The sequence below is a fragment of the Cyprinus carpio genome, chromosome B8, assembly GCF_018340385.1.
Source record: "Cyprinus carpio isolate SPL01 chromosome B8, ASM1834038v1, whole genome shotgun sequence".
In the NCBI taxonomy this organism is placed as follows: Eukaryota; Metazoa; Chordata; class Actinopteri; order Cypriniformes; family Cyprinidae; genus Cyprinus; species Cyprinus carpio.
The window spans coordinates 1,083,970-1,109,924 of NC_056604.1; the positions used below are offsets into that span (position 1 = coordinate 1,083,970).

Below are 25,955 nucleotides of genomic sequence, written 5' to 3' on the forward strand. Positions count from 1 at the left end.
GTTAAACAGTCCATGGTCAGGGTGAGAGGAGTCCTTAAGAATGCTGTGAGCTCAACGTAGACAGCGTTTCCTCTGGATGTCCTCAGCAGCAGGAAGTGGTGTTCCTGTGATGCTTTGGGCAGTTTTCACCACCCTCTGCAGTGCCTTGCGATCAGCCACTGAGCAGTTCCCATACCAGACTGTGATGTAACTGGTCAGGATGCTCTCGATCGCACACCGGTAAAAGTTCACCAGGATGGCTGAAGACAGTTGGTTCTTCTTCAGTGTCCTGAGGAAGAAGAGGCGCTGGTGAGCCTTCTTGACCAGGCTGGAGGTGTTGTGGTCCAGGGACAGGTCCTCCGAGATGGTAGGTTCCCAGGAACTTGAAGCTGGAGACACGTTCAACAACCATCCCGTTAATGTGGATGGGGTCATGTGTGCTTCCTTTCTTCTTCCTGAAGTCCACAATGAGCTCCGTTGTCTTGCTGGTGTTAAGGAGCAGATCGTTGTCAGTGCACCATGTGGCCAGGTGCTGTACCTCCTTCCTGTAGGCAGTCTCATCATTGTCTCTGATGAGGCCAATCACCGTGGTGTCGTCTGCAAACTTAATAATGGAGTTGGATCCATGCACAGGCTTGCAGTCGTGGGTGTGGAGGGAGTAAAGGAATGGGCTCAGCACACACCACCCTGTGGGTACGCCGGTGTTAAGTGTGATGGTGGAGGAGCAGGTGTGGCCTGACCTAACATGCCGAGGTCTGTTGGTCAGAAAGTCCATGATCCAGTTGCAGAGGGAGGTGTTAATGTCCAGGTCTCCAAGTTTTGTGGTCAGCTTGCGTGCTGTTGCTATCTTGCGTGGGTTGATCTGGCTCAATGCAGTGTGGACATCTGTGGAGGTGAGTTTGAGAGGTTGGTGATCTGCTGAGTGTGTGATCTTGGTGGCCGTCTCCTTGCTGTTGAAGCGAGCATAAAAGTCATTATAGTCTTGTTTAAGGAGACGTCTGTGATCGTTGGAGTGGAGTTGCTTGGCTTGTAGTTCCCCCCCCCCCCCCCCCCCCCCACAGTCTCTGATGACCTGCCACATGCTTCGGGGGGAGTTTGAGAAGTTTTCCTCTTCCTTCAGCTTGTAGCAGTACTTGGCCTCTGCTCACCAAGGCTGCATTCATTTGATCAAATATACAGTAAAAACAGAAATATTGTACAATAATTTAACTATTTCAACAAACTGTTTAATATATGAATTTGTTGTAAACTGTTATTTATTTCAGTGAATGTTCAGTTGTACTGCTTCATATTTTGTGGAAACACTATCATTCACAAGTTTGGGATATAAAACTTTTAAAAACAAAAAATAAGGAAAGAAATCAAACATGCTGCTTGTTAACTGCAGCTAGGGCCCTCTGAGCCGACAGGCGGCGCTGTGACGTCACGCCGCGACAGCTGACGAGCGGAAGAAGACGCCCGCCGCCGGAAGTGTCGTGTTCACAGAAACACTCATCAGCATTTAGCCTGCAAGCGTTCAGAATCAAACTTGTGCGTTTTAAACGCGAATTAAACCCAGAACCCAGGAGAATCTGAAGATATGGCGCATTTAACGACAAACCCGGCGGATAAAGAGCGGTCAGTTTGACGGACAATTCAATACTTTATATATATGTGACGTTAACACAATCCAGCTGAAAAACCGAGCGGAGTAACACGTACATACTGTGTGTTATTACTCAGTGCTATGGTGTGTGTGTGTGTGTGTATATATATATATATATATATATATATATACATATACATATATATATATACATATACATATACACATATATTATATATATATATATACATATACATATACACATACATATATATACATATACATATACACATACATATATATACATATACACATACATATATATATAGTACATATACATACATAGATATACAATAATACATACAGTACATATATACACATATATACATACATATATATACACATATATACATACATATATATACACATATATACATACATATATATACACATATATACATACATATATATACACATATATACATACATATATATACACATATATACATACATATATATATATATATATATAAATATATATATATATATATATATATATATATATACATAATACATAGTTTTACATTTTAAGTATTTTATTTTATGTATTTAAAATGAATCTGTACTCTTATTTATACATTGAAAAATGTATAATTATATAATTTTAAGAATGTATATTTATTTAATCATGCATTGATTTATATACTATATATATAATATATATATATATAGTATATATATATATATATATATTATTTTAAAATATGTATTTTTAAGGTTTTATATAAATGTATTTTATTTACACGCACAGACATACACATACTTTTTAATTAAGTATTTTAAAATATGCATTTAATTTTAAATGTATATGTATATTTATAATATTAACATTTTACATATTTTATCAATAATTTTGAAAATGTTGTTATAATTACATTTGTAAGAATTTATATTAAATGCATTAAGTATTTAATTTTTTAAATATATATTTTTAAATTATAAATATTTTCTTAATTTAAGTAATTTTAAAATGTGTATTTAAAATGTATATGTACATTTATATTTATGTATTTACATATTTTATAAATTATAATTTAGTGATTTATAATTATATATTTTTTAAGAATTTATATTAAATATGCATTGATATATAGTATATATATATATATATATATATAAATAATTTTTTTTTTTTTTTTTTTTTAAATTATAAATCATTAAAATTTTTATATTCACACACACACACAATTTATATTTATAGAATTTTTTTTTCTCCCTCCAGGTTTATGTGCATCTATCCAGCATACATCAACAGTAAAAAGACAATAGCAGAAGGCAGAAGAATAGCTGCGGAGAAGGTGTGTGTTTCTGCTGGTGGTGTTCATAATCAGAGTGTGTGTGTGTTTTTAATCTGTGTGTGTGTGTGTGTGTGTGTGTGTGTGTGTGTGTGTGTGTGCAGGCGGTGGGAGAAACCGTCGTGTGCTGAGATCCGGGACGTTTCTGACCGCCGCTGGACTCAATGTTCTGGTGGAGGTCTGACCGTGGGTTCATACGTGCGCTGATTCTGGTGTTCAGAGTGTGGATGTGAAATCATGACATCACTTCCTTCTTTCCAGAACAAGATGTATCCGCGCGAATGGAACAGAGACGTTCAGTTCAGAGGAAGAGTGCGGATTCAGCTCAAACTCGAGGACGGAAGTCTGTGCCACGAGAAGTTTGCGTCTAGTGAGTGATGCGTTCATGCATTAAATGATTAGTTTTCAAATAGGGTTGCAAGATATGGGGAAAATTAATAGATTTATGTTTTTTTTCCTAAAAAAAAAAAATATTCTGGGTTTGCTCTGCTTGTTTTTAGGGCTGCGTGATTTGGCCAAAATTTTCTGGTTATACAAAATATAATTATATTTAATAATAATAAATGATGATAATTAAAATATTTTATTACCATGTTATTACTACTCTAACCCTAAATAAATATATACAAGTTATTAAATAATAATAAAAAAGTATTACTGTTGTAATATTTCGCTGTAAAAAAAAAATTATATATATATATATATATATAAATAAAGGCCGAAACTTTGTGGTTATACAAATTATAAAATATGAAAATTGTAATAATACCATTATAATAATAATTTAAAATATTATTTATTAACATATTTATTATTACCTTAATCCAAAATAAAAATAGGAAAATTGCTAAATAAGAAAACTAATTAAATATTAGTATTGTATTATTTTACTAACAATTAAAAAAAAAAATAATAATAAAAAAATATATATATATATTTATATAACATTTATGAACAATTCTGGGTTTGCTCAGCTTGTTTTTAAGGCTGCATGATTTGGCCAAAATTTTGTTTTTATATAAAATATAAATTATATTTAATAATAATAAATGAGGATAATATTATTTTAGATATTCTATTATTACCCTATTATTTATTACTACTCTAACCCTAAATAAAAATATATAAATTATTAAATTTTAATTAAATTATTAAATGTCAAACAATTAAATCGCATCCAAAATAAAAGTTTTCTTTACATACACGTACATATGCATGTGTGTACTGTATATTTATTATGTGTTTATATAAATACACACACATGCATGTATACATTTAAGAAAAATATCATCAATAAAGGGAAACGACGTCAGTTTTCTCTCTGCCTTTAGGGAAAGATGTGATGTTTTACGTGGCGGAGATGATCCCGAAACTGAAGAGCAGAACGCAGAAGAGCGGCGGCGCCGAGGCCGGAGCGCAGCAGGGAGAAGGAGGGAAGAAAGCAAAGAAGAAGAAGAAGTAGACGACTGAAGATGATTTGTTTGTAAAGCGGCTCTGTTTTGGTTCCTCTTTGACTGATTTTGTAGTTTTGGCACCCGATGGACTTTCATTTGAGCGCCAGATTATCATTTAGTGTGTAATATTCGATGAGCTCCGACACGTTCAGCAGCGAGACAGAGGTGTTTCTGTTAGTTATGAATGATGGATTGTGTTTAAACGAGCGCTGACAGAGCTTGAAATACACGGGCGGCTTGTATGCTTCTAGGTGTGTTTGTGAGGATCAGTGTTTTTGTGAGGCTGTGAGGTGGTGTGCTTGTTTACTTCTGTTCACCATCTCTCCATCGCTCTGAATGTGTGAAATAAAGAGAGGAGCAGTCAGTGACTGTGTGTTTATTGAGCTGCACTCATCTGTGTGTCACAGTTAGATGGGTTTGTTAGTTCAGGGCTGGATTTCCCCCGCGATTGTCGCCAAAATTCTTCAGATGTTTGGTCCGGAGCTCCAGTCTGCTGATCCACTCGTCACGCAGCCTGAAATCACAGAGTTAAAGCCTTTACAGCAGAACGCATTACTGTAGAGTTCATGCTCTCTGATAAAACAACACATTGTTTCATGTAGCGCTTCATATGATTATTAGTCAAAATAAAAGTTTGTTTACATTCTGTGTGTGTGTGTACGGTGTGTATATACACACACAAACACACACACACACGTATATATTAATGAAAAAAAAATTGTTAGATTTGTCAAATATTTATATATAGTATAAAATATATACACAAGTGTTTACATACAAATATTTTACAATCTATATTTATGCATTTATATATATATATATATGTATGTATGTATGTACACACACACACACAGTATGTAAACAAAATATTTTTTTTATTATTAATCATGATTAAATATTTTACAGCCCTAGTTTCAAGTGTATGAACTAGTGTTCAAAAGGTTTTTTAGTGTTCAAAGAGTTTTTAATTTAAAATGCAAGACTGCATTTATATAATCAAAAATATAGTGTAATTTTTTATTATTATTATTATGTTGTAAAGCAGCTGTTTATGTGAATCTCTGTTAAACTGTAATGTTAGTTCTGTGATGTGCAGCTGTATTTTCAGCATCATTACTACAGTCTTCAGTGTCACATGATCTTCAGAAATCATACTAATATGATGATTTTGTTTTTTAAGTATTATTAATATGGTGTTTTGTTGTTGAAATATTTTGTTTTTTAGTAGTTGTTTTTGTGGATTCTTGTTATTGGTTTTTATTTTTGTGGGTTTTAAGATGAACAGAAAGTTCAACAGAACAGGAGTATTATTTTTTACAATATAAAGTGTAGTGTATTATATAATGGTTGATGTTGGATGTGAGATCAAAAAGTAGCTTTAATAATTCTCTGAATGCCTTGTAACACAAGTATAATTAACTGTACGTGAGAAATAATTTTTTTTTTTTTTGTAGACCTGTTGCAGTCTCAACATGGATTATTGAATTTGAGGGCCGTTACTCTGATAATCTTCTGTCCTCGGCAGGACGCAGATATTAAATATCAGCTCAGAGAACTGCACAGTGCATAATAATAATAATAATAATAATAATAATAATAATCATCATCATCTGAAAGCAAATGTCCTCGGCAGGTGTTTTTTTATTACAAATATCTAAACATTCATGCATCTAGATACATTTACCTGAAATGAGCTTATAATATAAAGTATCGTTTTCTGAAAAATGTATCAATTTTTTTATTGTTATTTTTCCTTCAAAACAAGAATCTTGATTCAAGAATGTTTAGATGTTTATACTAGAAAATGACAAAAACACTAAGAAAGTCATTTTTTTGCAGTGTAATTGTTTTACTATCAATCTAAAAGAACAGTAAAATTATATTGTGATGTAATTGAGACTTACTTGGTGAGAGCGCTCCTCTTCATCCTCTCTTCTTCAGTTTCGGTCATGTGATTGTGACTGTTGATCTTTTGCTCCCAGAAGGACTTGATGAAGAGTTTGTCATGAATGAGAGCAGAACTCATCTCCTGTGAAGAGCACAAACGAATCAAACACCGGATCATCACTGATCTGAACGCATATGTTCTCTATTCAATTACCTGATAAAGTGTAAAGATCAGCACAGAGGAAGAGTGATCGTCATCGTCCAGACGGCGAGTGCGGTGTCTGACTGTCTTTCTTCCAGTGTGATCACCTCTAATGATGTTCCTGAGCTCCTCCTCGGGTTTATTTCAGAAGTGACTCTTCTCGTTGGGATGGGTCTCTCTCTCTCTCACACACACACACACACACACAGCTACTGGAAGCTTCAGCAATTATAACAATGTGTTCTTCCTCAGTATTTCCATATGCAAACATCTAAAGAGTTTTTGCTTAAAACAAGAAAAATATCTACTAATGTGCTCAGAATAATAATCGTTTTGCCTTGAATTAAGTTTGTTTCTGAGCCCACAGTTTTAGGCAAAACACTTTATTTTGGTACATTTTTTCAGAAAGCAAGACATATCTTCCTAAGTGACAAATTTAGGTTATAAAAACATTTTGGGAACATTGTTTTGAAATGTTTATAAAACATTGAAATGTGATTAGAATGTTATCTAAATGTTACAAAAGCATTTCTTACAATGTTCTACTAATTTTTTTTTCCACCCAAAATATAACATTTTAACTTTTTTTTTTTTAATATTCTGGTCATCCAATCTTTTATGTTTTTAACACATTCTGTTAGCTTAGATAATGTTTCATCTAGTCTTTTTGAGATATATAGTTGAGTATCATCAGCATAACAGTGGAAACTAATCCCGTATTTTCTAATAATATTACCAAGGGGCAACATGTATATTGAAAATAGCAGAGGACCTAGGACAGATCCTTGTGGCCTCCATATTTTACTGGGTGATAAATTAGATGACTCCCCATTTAGATAAACAAAGTGGTAGCGATCGTACAGGTAGGATCTAAACCATCTTAAAGCCTGCCCTTGGGATACCTGTATAGTTTGCGGTAATCTATCTATAGAGTATGTGGTGATCTATGGTGTCGAACGCAGCACTAAGATCAAGTAAAACTAGCAATGAGATGCAGCCTTGGTCTGAAGCAAGAAGCAAGTCATTTGTAATTTTAACAAGTGCAGTTCTGTGCTATGATGGGGCCTGAAACCCGACTGAAATTCTTCATAGAGATCATTTTTTTGCAGGTAGGAGCTCAATTGAGCAGACACAACTTTTTCTAAAATTTTAGACATAAAGGGAAGATTGAATTTGCCAGTTTTACCACATGAGGATCCTAGTTGTGGTTTCTTAATAAGAGGCTTAATAACCGCCAGCTTGAATGGTTTTTTTGGGACGTGACCTAAAGATAACGACGAGTTAATTATATTGAGAAGCGGTTGTTCTGCTACAGGTAACAACTCTTTCAGTAATTTTAGGGGGTACAGGACTCTAATAAACATGTTGTTTGGTTTAGATGCAGTGATAAGTTTATTTAGCTCTTCCTGTCCTATAGTGGTAAAGCACTGCAGTTTATCTTTGGGTGCGATGGATAAAACTAAAGTATTAGATGCTGTGTGAATCTACATTTGTTATTGTATTTCTGATGTTATCTATTTTATCAGTGAAGAAATTCATAAACGTCATTACTATTTTAACTGTGAGGGAATATTTAGATCGGGTGGCGTCTGGTTATTTGTTAATCTAGCCACTGTGCTAAATAAAAACCTTGGATTGTTTTGGTTATGCTTGGTTTGTGGATATGCTCGGCCCTGGCAGTTTTTAAAGCCTGTCTATAGCTGGACATACTGTTTTTCCACACAACTCTAAAAACTAAAAACTTTTCTCCATTTGCGCTCAAGATTACTTGCTATTGAAGCAAGTAACAGTGAGTAAAACAATGGTAATGTTTGTGAAATTTTATTTGCAGTGTAATGCAGCTTGAATCACGTCTAAAGACGCAGGAGTAGGGACAAATGCAGCTGTGAACACTGCAAACTAATGAAGTTATTACTGTAAACATCTGATGACAGTCTCATGTTCACATGTACAACTAGAGATTCTGACTCCCAACAATCAGACGTAAACGGTGTCAGCAGCAGCGTTCACACCTGATATCCATTACATCATGTATTTTTTAAGGTGGAAAACATCTTGCAAATTTTTTGTAAAGTGACCATCACAATCCAAAATAACCTCTCTAATCATCAAGTGACAGACGCATTAAAACACATGTCTCAGACCGCGGTCTTCACTGAGGAACTAGAGGTGACATCTCTCACGTTTGTCAACGCACAGAAATCTTAAACCAGCATTAATTGCTTCACAGTTATATTTTTGTCAGTCGGAATGAATGTGTGATTCACATATTCGTTTACATGTGCATTACTTCATGCAAACAAAACTTCAGCACATGTGCTCTTCACAACTGTTTATGTTCGAAAAAAAAAAAAAGGAATTGCAACTTCTCACATGTTAGACTTTTTTTTGAGAAAGCGGACTTCTATTGTAGAATAACTTTTTAGCAAATATTCAGATTAAAATAAACAAACAGTACACACATTTGTATGACATAAAATGTATGTAAACATATAGCTTCACAGCACTGAAGCAATATATTTCACAATCCAATAGGAGTCAGATTCAAGCATTTACATGCTTATTTTTTCTTGTGGTTTTGATTATTTCATATCTACAGCATGCCTTCAATTGTAATTTCATTCAGATTGACTGTGGTGTTTACATGAAGGGTTTTCAGTCCAAATGAGCCATGAATCCGATTATAAACCGATTATTTTAGTGCATGTGAACGTAGAATGTTTAATTTGTAATCTAGCTCATACTTTTCTTGGCAAATCTTGTATTCATCCTCATTTTGTATCATCCCGGCTAATAAAAATGTTCCCATTAAAATATAAAAACATTTTGGAATTTTCAAAACATCCAGTTTTCAAAACACCCACATACATATATACTGTATATATATATATATTATATATGATGTGTGTGTGTGTGGTGTGTGTGTGTGTGTGTGTGTGTGTGTTTTTTTTTCTTCATCCGAATGTTAGGGGAACATTCCATATTAGTATTTTACAAAAATTCTGGGATTGTTACTTTTGAATGTTCTCTCAGCATTCTGAAATGTAACATTTAAATAAACATCCAACTGAAACATTTCAGAAATAAAAAGTTCTACATTTTGAGAACATTTTTAAAGACCAGATAACTCCTTAGAGAAGACAAATATGTTTTAAGAACATTTTGCTAACATTTCTTTAAATTATAAAATCATATATATTTTTTTTTTTTTTTTTTTAAATATCCAGTTTTTCAAATGTTTTAAAAAGATTTTGTCGTGGTTATACGAATGCACAGAAATGATGGGAATGTTCTTTTTGAGTGTTCTATTTACATTTTGAAATAAGGAGTAATATTAGACGAACTGAAATGCTTCAGAAATAAAATGTTCCATCCATGCATCCCAAACAATGCATAAATAATGTTTTCACGCGAATGTTTTGAGAACATTGAAGAACAGATAACTCTGACCGAACATTTCTAGAAGGTGGTTCGTTCGTCAGTTTGCCAGAAGGTTCTGAGTCTGTTCCCTGTGGCTGTGGATTAGTGTGTTTGCTGAACGAATAACTGTTGTGTTCGAGAGCGTCTGCGCGCCTGAGCGGATCTATTGTTCCTCACATTACGGCACATTAACACCTGCTCCATTTCATGCCCTTTCACTCGAGGCCAAATGTATCTGGAGAATCTGGGTGTGATACAAAGCCGATCACACATGAGTGAGATTCGATGTCTTCTGGGCGTGATTTCTGCTGAGCTCGAGGTCTTAACCCGCGCTGGCCTGAGCTCTATTTTAGTCCCAGCAGCGTGTAATTATGATAGAAGACACTAATGCTGCTGAAGACATCAGTCACAGCTGCACAGGCGGCTGACGCATTGTTCCAAAATAAACTTCGCTGTATGCTTGTTTTTTGAACCTGCAGTGATGATATTAAAGCCCAACATGTGACGCGGACTCAGGAGAGCTGGTTTATCTCAGCGTGATGTAAACGTCTTAACTTCAGCTTTAACCGGATACATTAACCGGATACATTTTTCCAGTAACATGAATAGAATGTTCGTTCAAAGTTATCTGGTGTTTATTAATGTTCTTACAACATTGGCACTAAAACATTATTTATACGCGGTTCATTTGAATGTTTTATTTCTTAAAGGTTTTAGTCGGACGTTCATCTAACGTTTTTTAAATTGTTACTTTTTGTGTTTTTAGAACGTTCAAAAGTAACTCTCGCATTCTCTTTGCACAAACATTAACATTCTTAGGACAGATTTTTAAAAAGCTGGATCTAGACTTCAATACATGATTTTAAAGTGATATTTCACCCCAAAAATGAAACTTTTGTCATTATTTCTTTCTTCTGCAGAAACACACACAAAAAATTCCGTTCCCATTGACTTCCATTATATTTTTATCCATTTAATAGGAATCAATGGGAATGCAAACTGTTTGGTTACCATAATTTGTGTTCCGCTGAACAAAGAAAGTCATACAGGTTTGGTATGATATGAGGATGAGTAAATAATGAAGCAAATTTTGGTCTGTTTCTATTAAAGAATATTAAATGATATTAAAGATGATGTATTTACATTTATGTATTTAGCAGACCTGGCTTTTTGAAGGAACAGAAGCGGTCAGCAACATTAAAGCTCAGTTATACAAGCTTGTTTCTGCCACAGAATCAATAATTAAAAAAAAGTATTGTGACTTTTCATTTCACAATTCAGACTTTCTTGCATTTCTGAGAAAAGAAGTTGGAGTTGTGAGAAAAAAAAACTCAGAATTCTGAGTTTATATCTAAACTCACAATTGCAAGAAAAAAAGGTTTGAATTTGGAGATAAAAAGGTTGCAGTTACCTTTTTTCTTTTTCATTTTGTGCCAAAAAAAGTGATATGTAAACTCGGATTTGTGATAAAGTCAGAAAAGTGTAAACTTTAAGAGAAAAAGTCCAATTATGAAGTGTAGTCACAATTCTGAGGAAAGAGACAGATGAGTTCTCAGAATTGTGAGAAAAAGTCACAGTTACCTTTTTCATTCTGTGGTAGAAACAGGCTTCCATAGTTTGATCTCTGTTGTGCTTTCTATGTCCGTTTAAATCATAAAATGATCAAATTAATTTCTCAAAATTTAGAGAAAAGATGCCACTGAACTTTGCTACGAATCGCTCTCTGCATGAAGCCTGATGCTGAAGTCTGAAGTCATTGGCATGGAGATAAGGTTAGAAAACAGACAAACAGAGATGCTCGCCAGCTTTAGCAAGTTAACCAGATATCAGATGAAGTGACGGAAGATCTGCTTTCAGCTCACACACACTGCACTGACATTCAGAGAGAGAGAGACATGCTGAAGTACATCCTACACATCTCCAGGTGCACTTAAAAACAGTCTGCGTCGAGATGCATTTATTGCTTTATTTACATGCATGCATGCATTTGCCAGATGCAACTTACACTGCATGCAAGATATACATTTGATCAGTTCATGCATTCCCTGGAAATCGAGCAAATGATGTTTTGGCTTTGAAGGGCTGTGATATATAGTTTTTGAAAAAAATGTGTGTGGTATCATGTGGAAGTTTTCATGTGGTTTTTTTAAGGTTCCGTAAATGTCAAGGCAAACATTATGGGATATTCTTATAACGTTAATATTTGATCCTTGTTTTTGAAACATTCTTATAATGTTCTGTGTTCAGTTACATTCTTTAGTAACAATTTAATATTCTCATGATGGTTTCAAAATGATCAAATGTTTCATTCAGCTAAGAAGAAACATTCGTAATGCATTATAGGAAGAGCTATTTTGGACGTTTAAAAACAGTCAGAAATAATGTTTTCATAACGGTTTATTTATAATAAATCGCAATGTTTCTCTAATATTTACATAACCAAGAAAAAAAAATGTAATTGAAGTATAATATATATATATATATATATTATATATATATATATATATATATATGATTATATATATATATACTCTATATATATATATATATATATATAATATATATATATATATATATATTATATACAGTACAGACCAAAAGTTGGAAACATTACTATTTTTAATGTTTTTGAAAGAAGTCTCTTCTGCTCATCAAAGCTGCATTTATTTGATCACAAATACAGTAAAAAACAGTAATATTGTGAAATATTATTACAACTTAAAATAATAGTTTTCTATTTGAATATACTTTAAAAAAAAAAATGTATTGCTGTGATGCAAAGCTGAATTTTTCAGCATCATTACTCCAGCCTTCAGTGTCACATGTAACATCCAGTCTATCACATGATCATTTAGAAATCATTCTAATATTCTGATTTATTATGAGTGTTGGAAAACAGTTCTGCTGTCTAATATATTTGATGAATAAAAGGTTAAAAAGAACTTGTAAAAAAAATTCTAATAATTCTAAAAATTCTAATAATATATATTCTAATAATATATTTGTCTTTACTATCACTTTTTATCAATTTAACACATCCTTGCTGAATAAAAGTATTGATTTTATTTAAAAAAGAAAGAAAACAAAATTACTGACCCCAAATTACTGACCAGTAGTGTATATTGTTATTACAAAATCTTAATATTTAAAAACATAAAAAGTATCCTAAAAAGTATCACATGTTCTGAAAAAAATATTAAGCAGCAGAACTGTTTCCAACTTTGATAATGAATCATCATATTAGAAAGGATTCTAAAGGATCATGTGATAATGATCCTAAAAATTCAGCTTTGCATCACAGAAATAAATGATAATTTAAAGTATAATACATTTAAAAACAATTATTTTAAATTGTAATAATATATTTTTTTCCATTCATTTTTTTTCTGTATTTTTTCATGTGAGCAAAAATGCATGCTTGATGAGCAGAAGAAACTTCTTTCAAAAAACATTAAAAATAGTAGAATGTTTCCAAACTTTTGGTCTGTACTGTACTGTGGTATAATAGATATATATATATACTATATATATATATAATATATATATATATAGTGTATATATATATATATATATATATATATATATATATATATATAAAATTGTAGAATGTAATGTTCCTCTAACGTTTACATAACCAAGAAACAACGCTCTTAATAAAGTACATTAAATAGTCTATGTTTCTATTTCTATTTCTACTTCTGCTGATTGTATTTAGGCTTCAAAATTCATAAAAGCTGTGTTCATTAATGATGATCATGATGAATAAAATGTGTAAGAACATGCCACATTTTGTTGGTCAGAGAGCTGGATTTCTGCAATATTTGCAAAATGGAAAATGGTTTTTTTGTGTTGGGTTTGTTGTTGATGGGAACACAGAGTGATTAAAAACTACAAAAATCCATCACTGCAGAGCTTTCAGACATCAGAGCCACTTAACAGTGTGTTCACTTGACCAGTACTGCACTCTGCTGCTCAGGCTGGGATTTATTTTCATGTTAAACGCTGATTCTGGGGTTGATTTACTTCTGTTTTCACGTTACTTCTTGCTCTTATCATTTGTATTTTGGGACAGAGATAAAACAACATAATGCATGTTTTAGCCTATAGTGGGGCAAGTTGTTCACAAATGTAAACCTTCATTAAAAAAAATATTTTTGGCTATTCAGCTTAATTCAGAAATATGTTTAATGAACCAGCTATATAACTCAAACCCTAACCACTTCAGTGTGACAAACTAGCCCCGGATCAGCAGTTCTGTGTTTATAATGATATATAATGTCAGCTGCAACACAGCATCATTGTTGTATGATAAAAATCAATAAGCAAACAGCAAATCCACTGCATATGGAAAGACAAATGATGCAGATAATTCAATATCAGCCTCACCAGCTAATGATCTAAAGCAAAATGCACTTGACAGTTTGGCCTAACTTTGTAAACGTTTTGTCAACTTGTGCTCTGTTTTAACATTTGACATATTCAGGAATATTTAACAGATTTAACTGCAATGAACAATATCTTTATAAGAACCAAACTGAAACGAGCTGAAGAATGAACCTTTTTGTCTTTATAGAGAGCTGCTTCCCAGGTAATAATTAGTTGATGAAACGTTGTGGCGAAACACTGTTTTGAAATGTTTTCAAAAGCGCTCTGAAATGTCCTTTGTTGTGATGATAAACGTTATGTAAATTGTTTCTTAAAACGTGACTCCTACCTTTGTTTTACCCAAAATATAACCGTTATTTTGAACATTTAGTTGCAACAAGTTTAAAATCAGGGTTGGTGTTGTGAATATACAATATTTTAAAAATAGCAAAAACCGTTTCTTAAACATACTAATATTATATTTCACCCAAAATATAATGTTACTTCATTTAATTTAATTTTCTAAATTGTTAAATGTCCTTTTCCTGTGGCATTACTAAGTTGTTTAAACGTCAAAGAATCTTCTAAGTGTGGTTGGGGGAGGTTTGTTGTGCTCAGTGTTGGCGGAAAAGGTACTTAAAATCATCATGAATTCAATGATTGAACTGCCTTTTAACTGTAATTAATTTGCTTTATGTGCCCGAGGTGAGATGAGGGTAATTCAGTGTTTCATAATTACTCTAGAGCTTGGTCATTTGTCAGCTTGATTCCGCAATCTGGCCACATCAGGAAGTAACCAGGCGTTACCTCCGGGTTTAAAAAACTAACATCATTCATTTCGTTGTAGATTAAAAAGTTAATGCGGGTCTACTTTACTAGTTACACTTGAAAAAAGTAATCTGATTACTTATCTCTCTTTAAGTGTAATGCCACTTACCCCAACACCGGATGTTCGCACTTCAAAATATAACGAGTTATGTGAACATTTATTTTTCACTACCTTCTGGTATTGTTTCATTTGGGATGTCAAAAAGCTGAACGAACGCCTGAAATGTAACTTTTTTTTTTTTTTTAATTTTCAGTAAAATCAATGCAATATATTTTTATTCCATAATATTTTTCTTTTTATATTTTACATTTTGAGAGAATCTCATGGTACTAATTAATATTAATAATTATGATGGGCATTTTCTGCCCATTGAAAATACCACATTGTGGTCATCAAACAATTTTCTGTTTACTTTTCAGATGATGCGCAGTATTTTCATAGTAAATAGAGACAATGCCTTTAAAATCAATTTTTTGAAGTCAGATTAGTACCATCTGGTTGGAGTAAACAAATAAAAACTTCTGCAATTCTATGGTTTAGCCACTAGATATAGACTCTGTATTAATCATTCATCAATAATTAGCATAGGCTTTATATTCTTCTCTAGTTTGTTTTTAGACATTAGTAGTCATTATTATATTTTTTGTTTGTTTGTTTGAATATTATATTAATTCTTTATGACAGCTTTTTGTAAAGGTTTAGATTTCATTTTTTTTTTTTTTTTTTTTTTGAAATGTGATGATTTGACAATGTCAGTTTTTTGCATTAATTTTACTACAGTCAAACCTGAACACAAAGAAAGACATTTTATTACACATGACAAAGTTTAAAAAAATATATATAACAAGAATGACTTTATTTTTATTTTTTATGACCATCTAGATTAATTCGAATCAAGTCCACAATTATTATTATATTTTATTATTATGATTATTATTAATTATTATTATTTTTGTAGTTATAAGTCATGTTTCATACCATTTTCAGACCATCATACCAGGAGTTTTAAAATTATAATTTTTTTCCCAGGTCTAAAATGACCGTAGAACACCAGAGGGTTAATATTTTAAGAACGTTAAAATTTCAAGTTTTCTCGTTTTGATAAGAACATTATTTAAAGATGCAAAAATGTTTTTTGTATGTTCAAGGTCATTTTGAGATGTCATTGCTCAGAGAACGTCTTTTCTCACATTAGGCAGAACAGATATCCAAATAGTTATAAAGTTGTAGAGAGTGTTCCATATAAACTTTATGGGTAACACTGTTTTCTTGTAACATTTATAGAACTTTGTAAAATGTTCCCTCTTAGCTAGATTTGTCTCATTAATGAAGTTTGCATTTTCTATTTTCCTCTTTATCTCTGTGAAGCTAACAATTTTGTATTAAGTGCTTCAGAAATAAATGTGACTTTACAAATAAATAAAGATCACGGTGTGTTTTCTGTGTGTGTGTGTGAGAGATGAGTCCAGAGCCGTGAGCGAGTGATAAATAATGTGTGTAAAGAGACTCTACAGAAGGACAAGGGTCACAGGACGACCCTTCAGATAAAAAGGTTACCCTCTTGGTGATTTGAGGAACCTAAGGCTGTGTGTTTATGTCATTCGGTGGCCTCTTGTCTGCATATGTACTTACTGAATCTGTGCGTGTCACCGTTACGGATCTGTGTGTGATTATCTATAACATGTGAGACGCTGTAAAGACACGAGGCATCGAATCACAGGCTGTAAAAATAGCAGCATGTTCACGCAGCCGTCTAAATACAGATGAGCTGTAAACAAGCAGCTGAACCTGGAGAGGAACACAGAGGAGCTGCTCGCAGCCGCAGGTACGGAAAATCTGCTTATTAATCAGCTTCTAATGAGGATTAGCAGCAAACTAATCTAATAACCAGACCGTGTTTGTAGTTGTGGGTTTAAACCTGGGTGAACTCTTCACGGGACTGGAGGTCAGACGGAGTCAGACACAGCCTTGTTTACTCAAAAATCTATTAAAGTGAAGTAAGTTTGTGCTTAAAACAAGAACAAACATCTGCCTACGGGGTCAGAAATGAAATTATATAATCTTAAAACAATGGTTTTGCTTTGAATTAAGTTGCATGTTCAGACCCTTGTTTTAAGGAAAAATGCACTTAATTTTAATACATGTTTCAGTAAACAAGACTTTCATCTCTGCTGTCATTTTGCTTCTCGTGTAAATGGGTCTTTGATTTAGGAAGCTTTAGATATTTGTACTTGAAAACAAGACCGAGCTCATGATTTAATAAACCAGAGGTCATTGAGCTGAGGATGCAAAACAGTGTTATGGAAGGGTCTCTCACAGGTTTAACAGTTTCTATTTTTTAGCCGCCCCGCTGGTTTTAGCATACCTTATGTTTTAGATGTTTTAATAAGGTTGGCACTGGAATGAACTGTATTTTGTACATTCACAATGCGACACGTTTACAGACTGTCTGTGTATCATATGAAGTAGCAAAAAAAATACTGTACAATGTTTATTGATGGGGTCATCGTGAGGAAAAGCTCTCGAGGAGCTTATAATGGGATGCCAACTTTAAGCTGAATTCCTACTCACTGCCAAATATGATTTTCTTCCTCAGTGATTGTTTGTCTGGTTTTTCATAATAAATATTTAAACATTTTTTACCAGTTACGATACATTTACTTGAGCTGACCCCCAAAATGAGATAAACAGTCTTGTCTTCTGGAAAAAAATATCAATATTAAGCAAATTTAAGATATATAGATATACTATTAAGATATATATATAAATAAAATAATGCTATAATCTTTATATATTGGAAAATATTTTGTTTCGATCTTCATACACCAAAATATATTTCAAAATGTATTACAGGTGCGAAGAATCTACATAAATCCAATTTTTTATATTATAGCATGCAATGTGGCTATCGGTCCATCATTCAACCATCTAACATTGTAAAGCTGTTAATTTTGCTCTTGCTGATTTTGTCTTCAAATGTGATGTGAATCTATTTTCGTTGACTAACATAATGAAGACGCTAAATTTATATTTTACATTATACATACAAACGTATATATATACATATATTATATATATATATATATTTTTTTTTTTTTTTTTCAAAAACGTAAAAAAAAATGGCCAACAAATATATTGGCAGAACATGCATTTCCAAAAATAAATAAATTAATTAATTAATTAAATTTATTTTATTTTTTTTTGAAAATAAGTCTTTCATATCTGTGAGTACTTTGCTTCTCAAGTAAATGTATCTTGTATTTTCAGATTGTTTAGATATTTATAACTTGATAACAAGGAAGAACTCGGAGTAGAAAGCTGGTGTTTTTGCAGTATATATCACTGCTGTGTGTGTGGTTCACATACGGTTTTGTCTGTTCCTCAGCATCGGTCCCATCATGAAGGCAGAGCGGATCGGCGTTGACATTCCCGTGTACGACCTCTCTCTCTGATCCGACAGATGTGGGAGGGACGCGTGAAGAAATAAAGCAGCGGACAAGAAGAAGGAGGAAGAGCGGATCAGTAAAAGTGCTCTGGCCAAGTGAGGAAGAGGAGCATGAAGTCTAGAATACAGCAGCACTGTTCTGTTCTGAGCTGAAATTAAACACACTGATCAGAGATAACCTGATCATTACAGACAGCTGTGTTTGATCAGGACTGGTTTTGGTCCATTCGGTGATTGGATCAAATCTTGAAAATGGCTCGTTTAAGAGGAAATTCTGAATCGGATTAGATCACTCAAAATCCTGTCTTGGTTTTGATCTGGGATTTACATCCTCAAACATTCAGTAAGATTGGGTTACCTTTTGATTCATAAAAAAAAAAAAAAAAGGGATTGTTCTGATTTCAGCAGAAGGGTGGATTTCAGGAAAAAAATGTAATAAAACTTTAAAACTGGTCCAAAAAATGCAACATTTGTAACATGTAATGTATCCCCAAATAATATTACATTTAATTAGAAGTTTTCTTTTTTTAATCACTGATTGTAAACAATCATCAGAGATGGACCAGTCAGAAGTAGTTCTGTTGTATAAATGCTCTGTGTGTAAATGCAATGCATTTTTTCCTCCATCAGCATGTCCCTTTAGGGGCTCCGTAGAGCACTAGTAATCTAGATTTGTGTGTATATAGATGTGTGTGTTTAATTCCAATTTTGCTTTGAAAATCCGGCACAAAAGTAAGATGGTTTACCATTTCCAAATCCAGATCCTTCTGATCCAGATTAAAGGTTTGGTTTGGAACAACTGGCCCCAGGTCTTGTCCCCTTTCAGCATCGGGATTTCTGAACAGCCTGCTCTGGAGGAAACCGCTGATGTTGGCATTAAACAGCACACTTATTAGCAGATGTTTGTTTGGCAGGTGTGGATCAGCAGTGGCAGGATCGCATCGTGCATGCCCAGAAAGCTGAAGTAAGAGCGCTGAGGTCTCGGCGCTGCAGTGTTATCTGGAGAGATCGGCGCTCAGAGAAACACACCTCCTGCCCGCCGATAACAAGGGTATCTTTATTAATGCAAAGTTCAAACCCAAATACTTTCAGTCATTACATCACCTGAGCAAATAGATACATTTAGAATAATTTCAGAATAAGTCTAGTCTAAGCTCACAAACTCAAACAGGGACGCTCAAATGTTTTTGTCTGCGGATTGTCTGTGTTCAACATTTTATTATTTATATAATATATTTGAATATTTTGCTTGTCTGATTTTATTTATGATGTTGGTTGACGTTTGAGTTAAATGCTAGGTTATTTAATCTTTTTTTAAACCAATTATTTCATTTTTATTAGTTAGTATTATTAGCAAATTTGAGTTTGTTTTTATGGTTTTAAATAAATATTTGTTATTAATTTTAATAATATAAGGACTTTAGTTCTTTGATTGATGTTTATGATCGCATGATATGTAGATAAACATGTTTTTTTTTTATTAGTTATTATTGTATTATTTCATTATTATTGTTATTAGTTAATAATTAGTTATTATTATAAGTACAATGTTGTTAAATGGTCACCTAGGTAAACATGAAATATTTCATATTTTTTAAGTAAATGTTTTATGTTTATTATTTTTGTATTATTTTACTATTATTGTTTTAAGTTTAAATTAAAAATATATATTTTTTTAATATTTACATTTTAGTTTCTTCTGATTTTGGTCACATGATAGGTAGGTAAAATATACCTGTTTAAATTTTGTATTATTATTTATTATTATTGTTTTGTGTTTAAATAAAAAAAAATTGTTTAATTTTACTATGACATTTAAAGTTCTGTAAGAACACATAAAAAGGATTTTTAATTTTTTTTTTTATTTTACATTTGTATTGTTACATTTATTATATTTCTTAATGCTGAAGAAATAAATAAACAACAAAAGTAAAATAAAACAAGAAAAACAAATAAAAAGAACAGACAATATAAGATAATAGTTACACATGAAGGAATTTTCCATGTTGATTATTCAGATGTATTTTACAAATATTTTGAATACACGTTGCATTGCGGTTTACAGTTTAAAGGAAATATTTGTAAACTTTTTAACAGATAATGCCACCAATATCTCATCAGTTTTCTACAGATTTTTCCGTACATTTTTAGTTGATCTTCTAGCACATGTAAGGGAATTTCGTTTACTTCATCATGGTGTAGTTTTCATTTGTTTAAACCTCCAGAGCAACAATTCCTGTGAGACTCAATGAATCTGACCTCTGACCGTCTGTGTTCTCTCATCCGCTACAATGACCAGACCACAAGAAAGAAGTTCATTTTTGAGCTGAATGGAAAAAATTGGATGGTAACATCTGAAAAAGCATTATCAAAGCATGATTTTTTCAAATGCATTTGTGCTCCAACTATGACTGGTGATCTGCAGAAATTACCCGAAGATCTTCAGTTTATGACGTATCTCAAGGAATGGCACATCCACGGGACCAGGATTGCCCAGAGATTCCCACTTACATCGCAGCATTTGTGGATCCGCAACGTGCTGGACGTTCGTGTCGAAAACTTTCTTGGACTACCCTACGGCGTCCTACTTGTGAAATTAGGTCAGGGTCACCAAACCTGAAATACTATAAATCATAACATCATCTGGAAGATGAATAAATCATCTCTCCATTGATGTGTGGTTTGTTAGGAGGACAATATTTGTCTGAGATACAAACTATTTGAAAATCCTGGAATCTGAGGGAGGCAAATAAAATCTAAATATTGAGAAAATCATCTTTAAAGTTGTTCAAATGAAGTTTCGTAGAAGGCATATTACTAATCAAAAATTAAGTTTTGATATAATTACGGTAGGAGATATTTAATAAATATCTTCATGGAACATGATCTTTACTAATCGTCCTAATTATTTTGGCATAAAAGAGGAAATGTCTAATTGTGAATCATACACATGTATTGTTGTCTATTGCTACAAATATACCTGTTGCTACTTATGACTGCTTTTGTGCTCAATGCAAAGGTCTCATCTTTCACAGGGAAGCTGATCAACCTGAGGGAATTAAATGTGAATTATAATAAACTGTTAAGCATTCCACCTGAACTCGGAGAGAAGAGATGTGAGAATCTGGAACGATTAGAGATGACAGCAAACGGAAACCTGGCCGAGCTTCCTTTGAGGTGCGACAAGATTGATCCGACACCATTTTAAAATGTTTTTATGCATGAATTCTTTACAAAACCACACATTTCTGTCTGTGTTATTCGTTTTTCCAGCTGAGTAATCTAAAGTAATTGACGCACTTGGACGTGGCAGAGAATCAGTTTGCCGGTATTCCTTTCTGCGTGCTTCGCATGGAAAGCCTGAAGTGTCTGGACATCAGCAACAACAGACTCAAAGACCTGCCGGAGGACATTGACAGGTTGTGTGTTTACAGCGTTTCTCTTCATAATCATCTGTTCATCAAGTGCAGTGTTGGGGATAAAAGTTACTTTTAAAAAGTAATATATTACTTTTATTGCATTACTCCTTGAAAAAAGTAACTAATTACGTTACTTAATGGAAAGTACACTGTAAAAAAAAAATCTTATTTAGTGTTTTTGTCTGGATTTCTAGTATAAATATCTAAACATCCTTAAATCAAGATGCATTTGCATTTAGATATGCATTTAGATATTTAGTCTTGTTTTCTAAAGTTTTTGCTTAATACAAGCATCTACCAATGGGGGAAGAAAAATAATCTTAATTCATCCAATAATCTTAATTCAAAGACTAAACAATGTTATTTTTCTTGCCCCCACTGGCAGATATTTTTGCTTGTTTTAAGGAAAAACTAATATATATTTTTTATACATAAATATATTTTAGTAAAGAAAACAAGTCATTTTACTTGTACAGTAAAGTCATACTGATTTTTATACTACTATAATATACATGTATAGTGCTGTCCTATACATTTATACTAGAAAACAAGACAAAAAGTAAGAGAATCTTTTTTATTATTTTTGTGTGTGTGTGTTTACTTTAAAATCTGGGCAGGGCTTGCTTGTTTGTTTTTTATTATAAAAAAATTCTATTTTTGGCAAAAGTGAAAGGAATAAGCCTCAGGCTGAAGGAACGAAAAGTAAATTCACGACTGTTACAGTAGAAAATGCAGGAGAAGGAACACACTTTAGCAATAAAAAATAAATAAATAAATAAGCACAAATCTTAGTTTATCTAAAGTAATAGTTTTTTGCTAATTAGTATGTTTGACTGGATCATCGAAGGTCAGCAGAAAAGCCGTTGGTAAATAAAGTGGGATTAAATATATAATGGATATTTGTGTTATTAAACAGATTTAATTATTGCAGATTTGTATCATATTCTGAGTTAATTTGTTTATTTGAAAAAGTAACTAAAAGTATATTTTATATATAAAGATATTTTCTTTTAAATTAAAAAGTAATAGTTACTCGTAATAGATTTCGTAACTTGTGTTACTTGTAATGCATTATTCCAAACAACTGACTCATGTGCCATGACATCGTGAAACCTGTCCTTCATCAGGCTCGAATCATTAGAGATGCTGTTCCTTCACAAAAACAACGTGCGATACGTGCCGATGACCATGACGAACCTCGTCCATCTGAAGATGCTGGTCATCAGCGCAGACGAACTGTACCAGCATCCCGTCGCAATTGGTCGACAATCCTAACATCAAGTAAGTGTGAACCCTAGATAGCGAGCGATGGGAGACCACCATGGTGATGGAGCAAAACACCAATTGAACATTTTTATTTGAAACAAGCGTTCCCCGGAAAATGTTCTGTTTGCCCACGAAACATTTTTCATTCTCTTGAAAATCTTCTGCGTTTCACCAATAACCTTTGCGCTTGCTTGCAAAACCCTTGCGTTGCAAAACTATTGCGTTCCTTTAAGAAACTTAGTGTTCGTTTCGTGAAACTATTACGTTCCTCCGAGATACTCTGCATTCGCTTGCAAAACATTTGGGTTCTCTTCTAAAACTATTGCGTTTCCGAAATGTGTTCATTCGCGAACTATTCATTCCTCTGAGAAACGTTTGTTGTTTAGTAGCGCGAAACTATTGCGCTCCTTGAGAAACTTTGTATTCGCTTGCAAAACATTTGTTTTCTCTGTAAAAACTATTGCTTTGACCCCTGAAACTTTTGTTTTGTTCGCGAAAACGTTGCGTTCCTTGAGACACGCTTTTCCTCGTTCCGCAACTGAGAACTTAATTTGTGTTCGTCTCGAAAATGTTGCGTTCCTCTGAGGACATTTTGTTCGTTCACACGCAACAGAGACACTAATGTGTTTCGTTCGTGAAACTGTTGTGTTCCTCTGAGAAAAACTTTGCGTTCATTTGCAAAAACATTTTGTGCTCTCATGTAAAAACTATTGCATTCCCGAAACTTTCGTGTTCGTTTGCAAAACTATTGCGTGCCTTCGAGAAACTTTGCATTACTGCAAAAACATTTGTGTTCTCTGTGTAAAAACTATTGCTATTCCCGAAACTTTGCGTTCGTTCGTTACGTTCCTCTGAGGACACTTTGCATTCCTTTGCAAAACATTTGTTAACTTGTAAAAATTGCATTTATCACAATAAAAAAAGTTTCGGAACGTGATTTTTTTGTTGTATTGTTATTTATTTATTGAGATTGGTTCTCTTGTAAAAAGTTTTGTTTTAAGGGAACTTTGTTTTTTTTTGAGTGAAAGTTTTGTTTCTAGAAGAGGAACGCAATAGTTTCGCAAACGAACACAAAGCTCCGGGAACGCAATAGTTTTATTACAAGAGAACACAAATATTGCGTTCCGAAACTTTTTTTATTGTGTTCCTCCGCGACACTTGCATTCTTGCAAAACATTTGTTCTCTTGTAAAACTATTGCGTTTTCCCAGAGAGACATTGTGTTAATTCGCGAAACTATTGCGTTCCTCTGAGAAACTTCACGTTCTCTTGCAAAAAATTTGTTTTCTTGTAAAACTGTGTTATGCTTTGTGTTTGTTCGCCAAACTATTGGGCTACCCTGAGAACCCTGCTGAAAAAAAAAAAAAAAATAGAAACCACAGAATTTGTAATGTTTGTACTGGTTATAATGGGAATTGTATTGGTTTTAATGGAAACTTTAATGGTGTTCTCCTATTGGTGGCTTGTTAAAACCACTAAATCGTAGGCTTATGGAATATGTCCCAAAACACACTACAGAAAACCATTTTTAATGGTTAAAAGTTGATATTTTGTAATGTCTGTAATGGTATTTGTAGTGAAAACCATTAGAATTTCTGTGATGGTTTCTATTGTTTGTTTTTTTTTTTTGTTTGATTTTTTTTCATTGATGTTTTGTAATTTCTTTGGTGTTGTTTTGTCGTGATAATAGAAGTGCCATTTGGTAAGTGAATTTTTTCATTTCCCAAAGAAATTTGCGTTCTCTAGTAAACATTTGCGTTCCCCCAAGAAACTTGTGATCTTTCAGAAAACATGCATTTTCCAGATAAACTTTGCATTTACTCACAAAACATTTGCATTCTCTCAGAAGTATTATGTTCCTCTGAGAAAACTTTGCATTGACTTGCAAAACATTTAAATATATTTTTTGGCCTCCATCTCTTTAATTTTTATTTTTTGCAATCTGAGTATAAAAACATGAGCAGCTGCATGGTCTTTCCAAACCCCCTAAAAACAACTCCATTTAGCGCCGATCTACTGTCTTTGTTTCAGATTAATCCGATTATATGACAATCCAATAAACACTGACAATGAAGACATGAACGAGATGAACATAGACGCAGAAGCTCAGGACGAGCGTGACAAGGAGTTCATTAAGACATACATCGAGACTCTTCAAGACAGAGGTGAAAATGATGAATGCTGACAAACCCATGAATTTTAAATAAATTTCGAAGTAAATGCAAAGCCATTTTTTTTCAGTGCATCATTCAGTAATCATACAGAACTTTAAATGCATTTGGAAACAGTTTGTGCATCATTTGCAGATGGTTAAGCTTTAACTAAATGTTCCTCTTTTTCAGACCACTCAGCCGTCGTACACCACTAAAGTCTCCCTCAGCTGCCTGCTGTAGAACCAGATGACTCTCAAAATATGACACGATCATCTGCGTTTCAGAATGACACAGATTGATATCAGTGTGTTTTAAATGCTTCCGTTGGAGTCTATTTATTAGTTTTTTTTCATTCCGAGTTCAATTAAAACTGAAAAAAAGCAGGTTACACTGGATGATAAGCTGTTAGTATCTAAAGGGTTTGGGTTTCTTCTGTAGCAGCGTTTACTATTATTTAAGAAAGAGTTTTGAAGTTCATATTCTCCATATTAAAATCTGATCCCAAACCCATTTTGATTTGGTTTTCTGTGAAGATTCCCATCGTTTAGTTTGTTTGATGTGACCAAATGTTTCACGGCATGCTGATGATGAATTTTT

General features: G+C 33.1%; 2 protein-coding genes across 2 annotated transcripts; one reads left to right on the plus strand and one right to left on the minus strand.

Annotated features, from left to right (window-relative positions):
* Positions 1 to 1,434: 1,434 nt before the first annotated feature.
* Positions 1,435 to 4,737, plus strand: LOC122138197 (signal recognition particle 19 kDa protein-like). The gene is made up of 4 exons (XM_042729172.1): positions 1,435 to 1,596; positions 2,847 to 2,922; positions 3,181 to 3,289; positions 4,251 to 4,737. The coding sequence occupies exons 1-4, from the start codon at positions 1,559 to 1,561 to the stop codon at positions 4,379 to 4,381; spliced, it is 354 nt and encodes a 117-aa protein (XP_042585106.1). The 5' UTR covers positions 1,435 to 1,558; the 3' UTR covers positions 4,382 to 4,737.
* On the minus strand, positions 4,734 to 6,661 carry fam240a (family with sequence similarity 240 member A). Its single transcript, XM_019081180.2, has 3 exons — positions 6,475 to 6,661; positions 6,278 to 6,402; positions 4,734 to 4,887 (listed from the first exon to the last, which is right to left on the minus strand). Exons 2-3 carry the CDS (start codon positions 6,397 to 6,399, stop codon positions 4,794 to 4,796), a joined length of 216 nt encoding a protein of 71 aa, XP_018936725.1. The 5' UTR covers positions 6,400 to 6,402; positions 6,475 to 6,661; the 3' UTR covers positions 4,734 to 4,793.
* Positions 6,662 to 25,955: the final 19,294 nt, after the last annotated feature.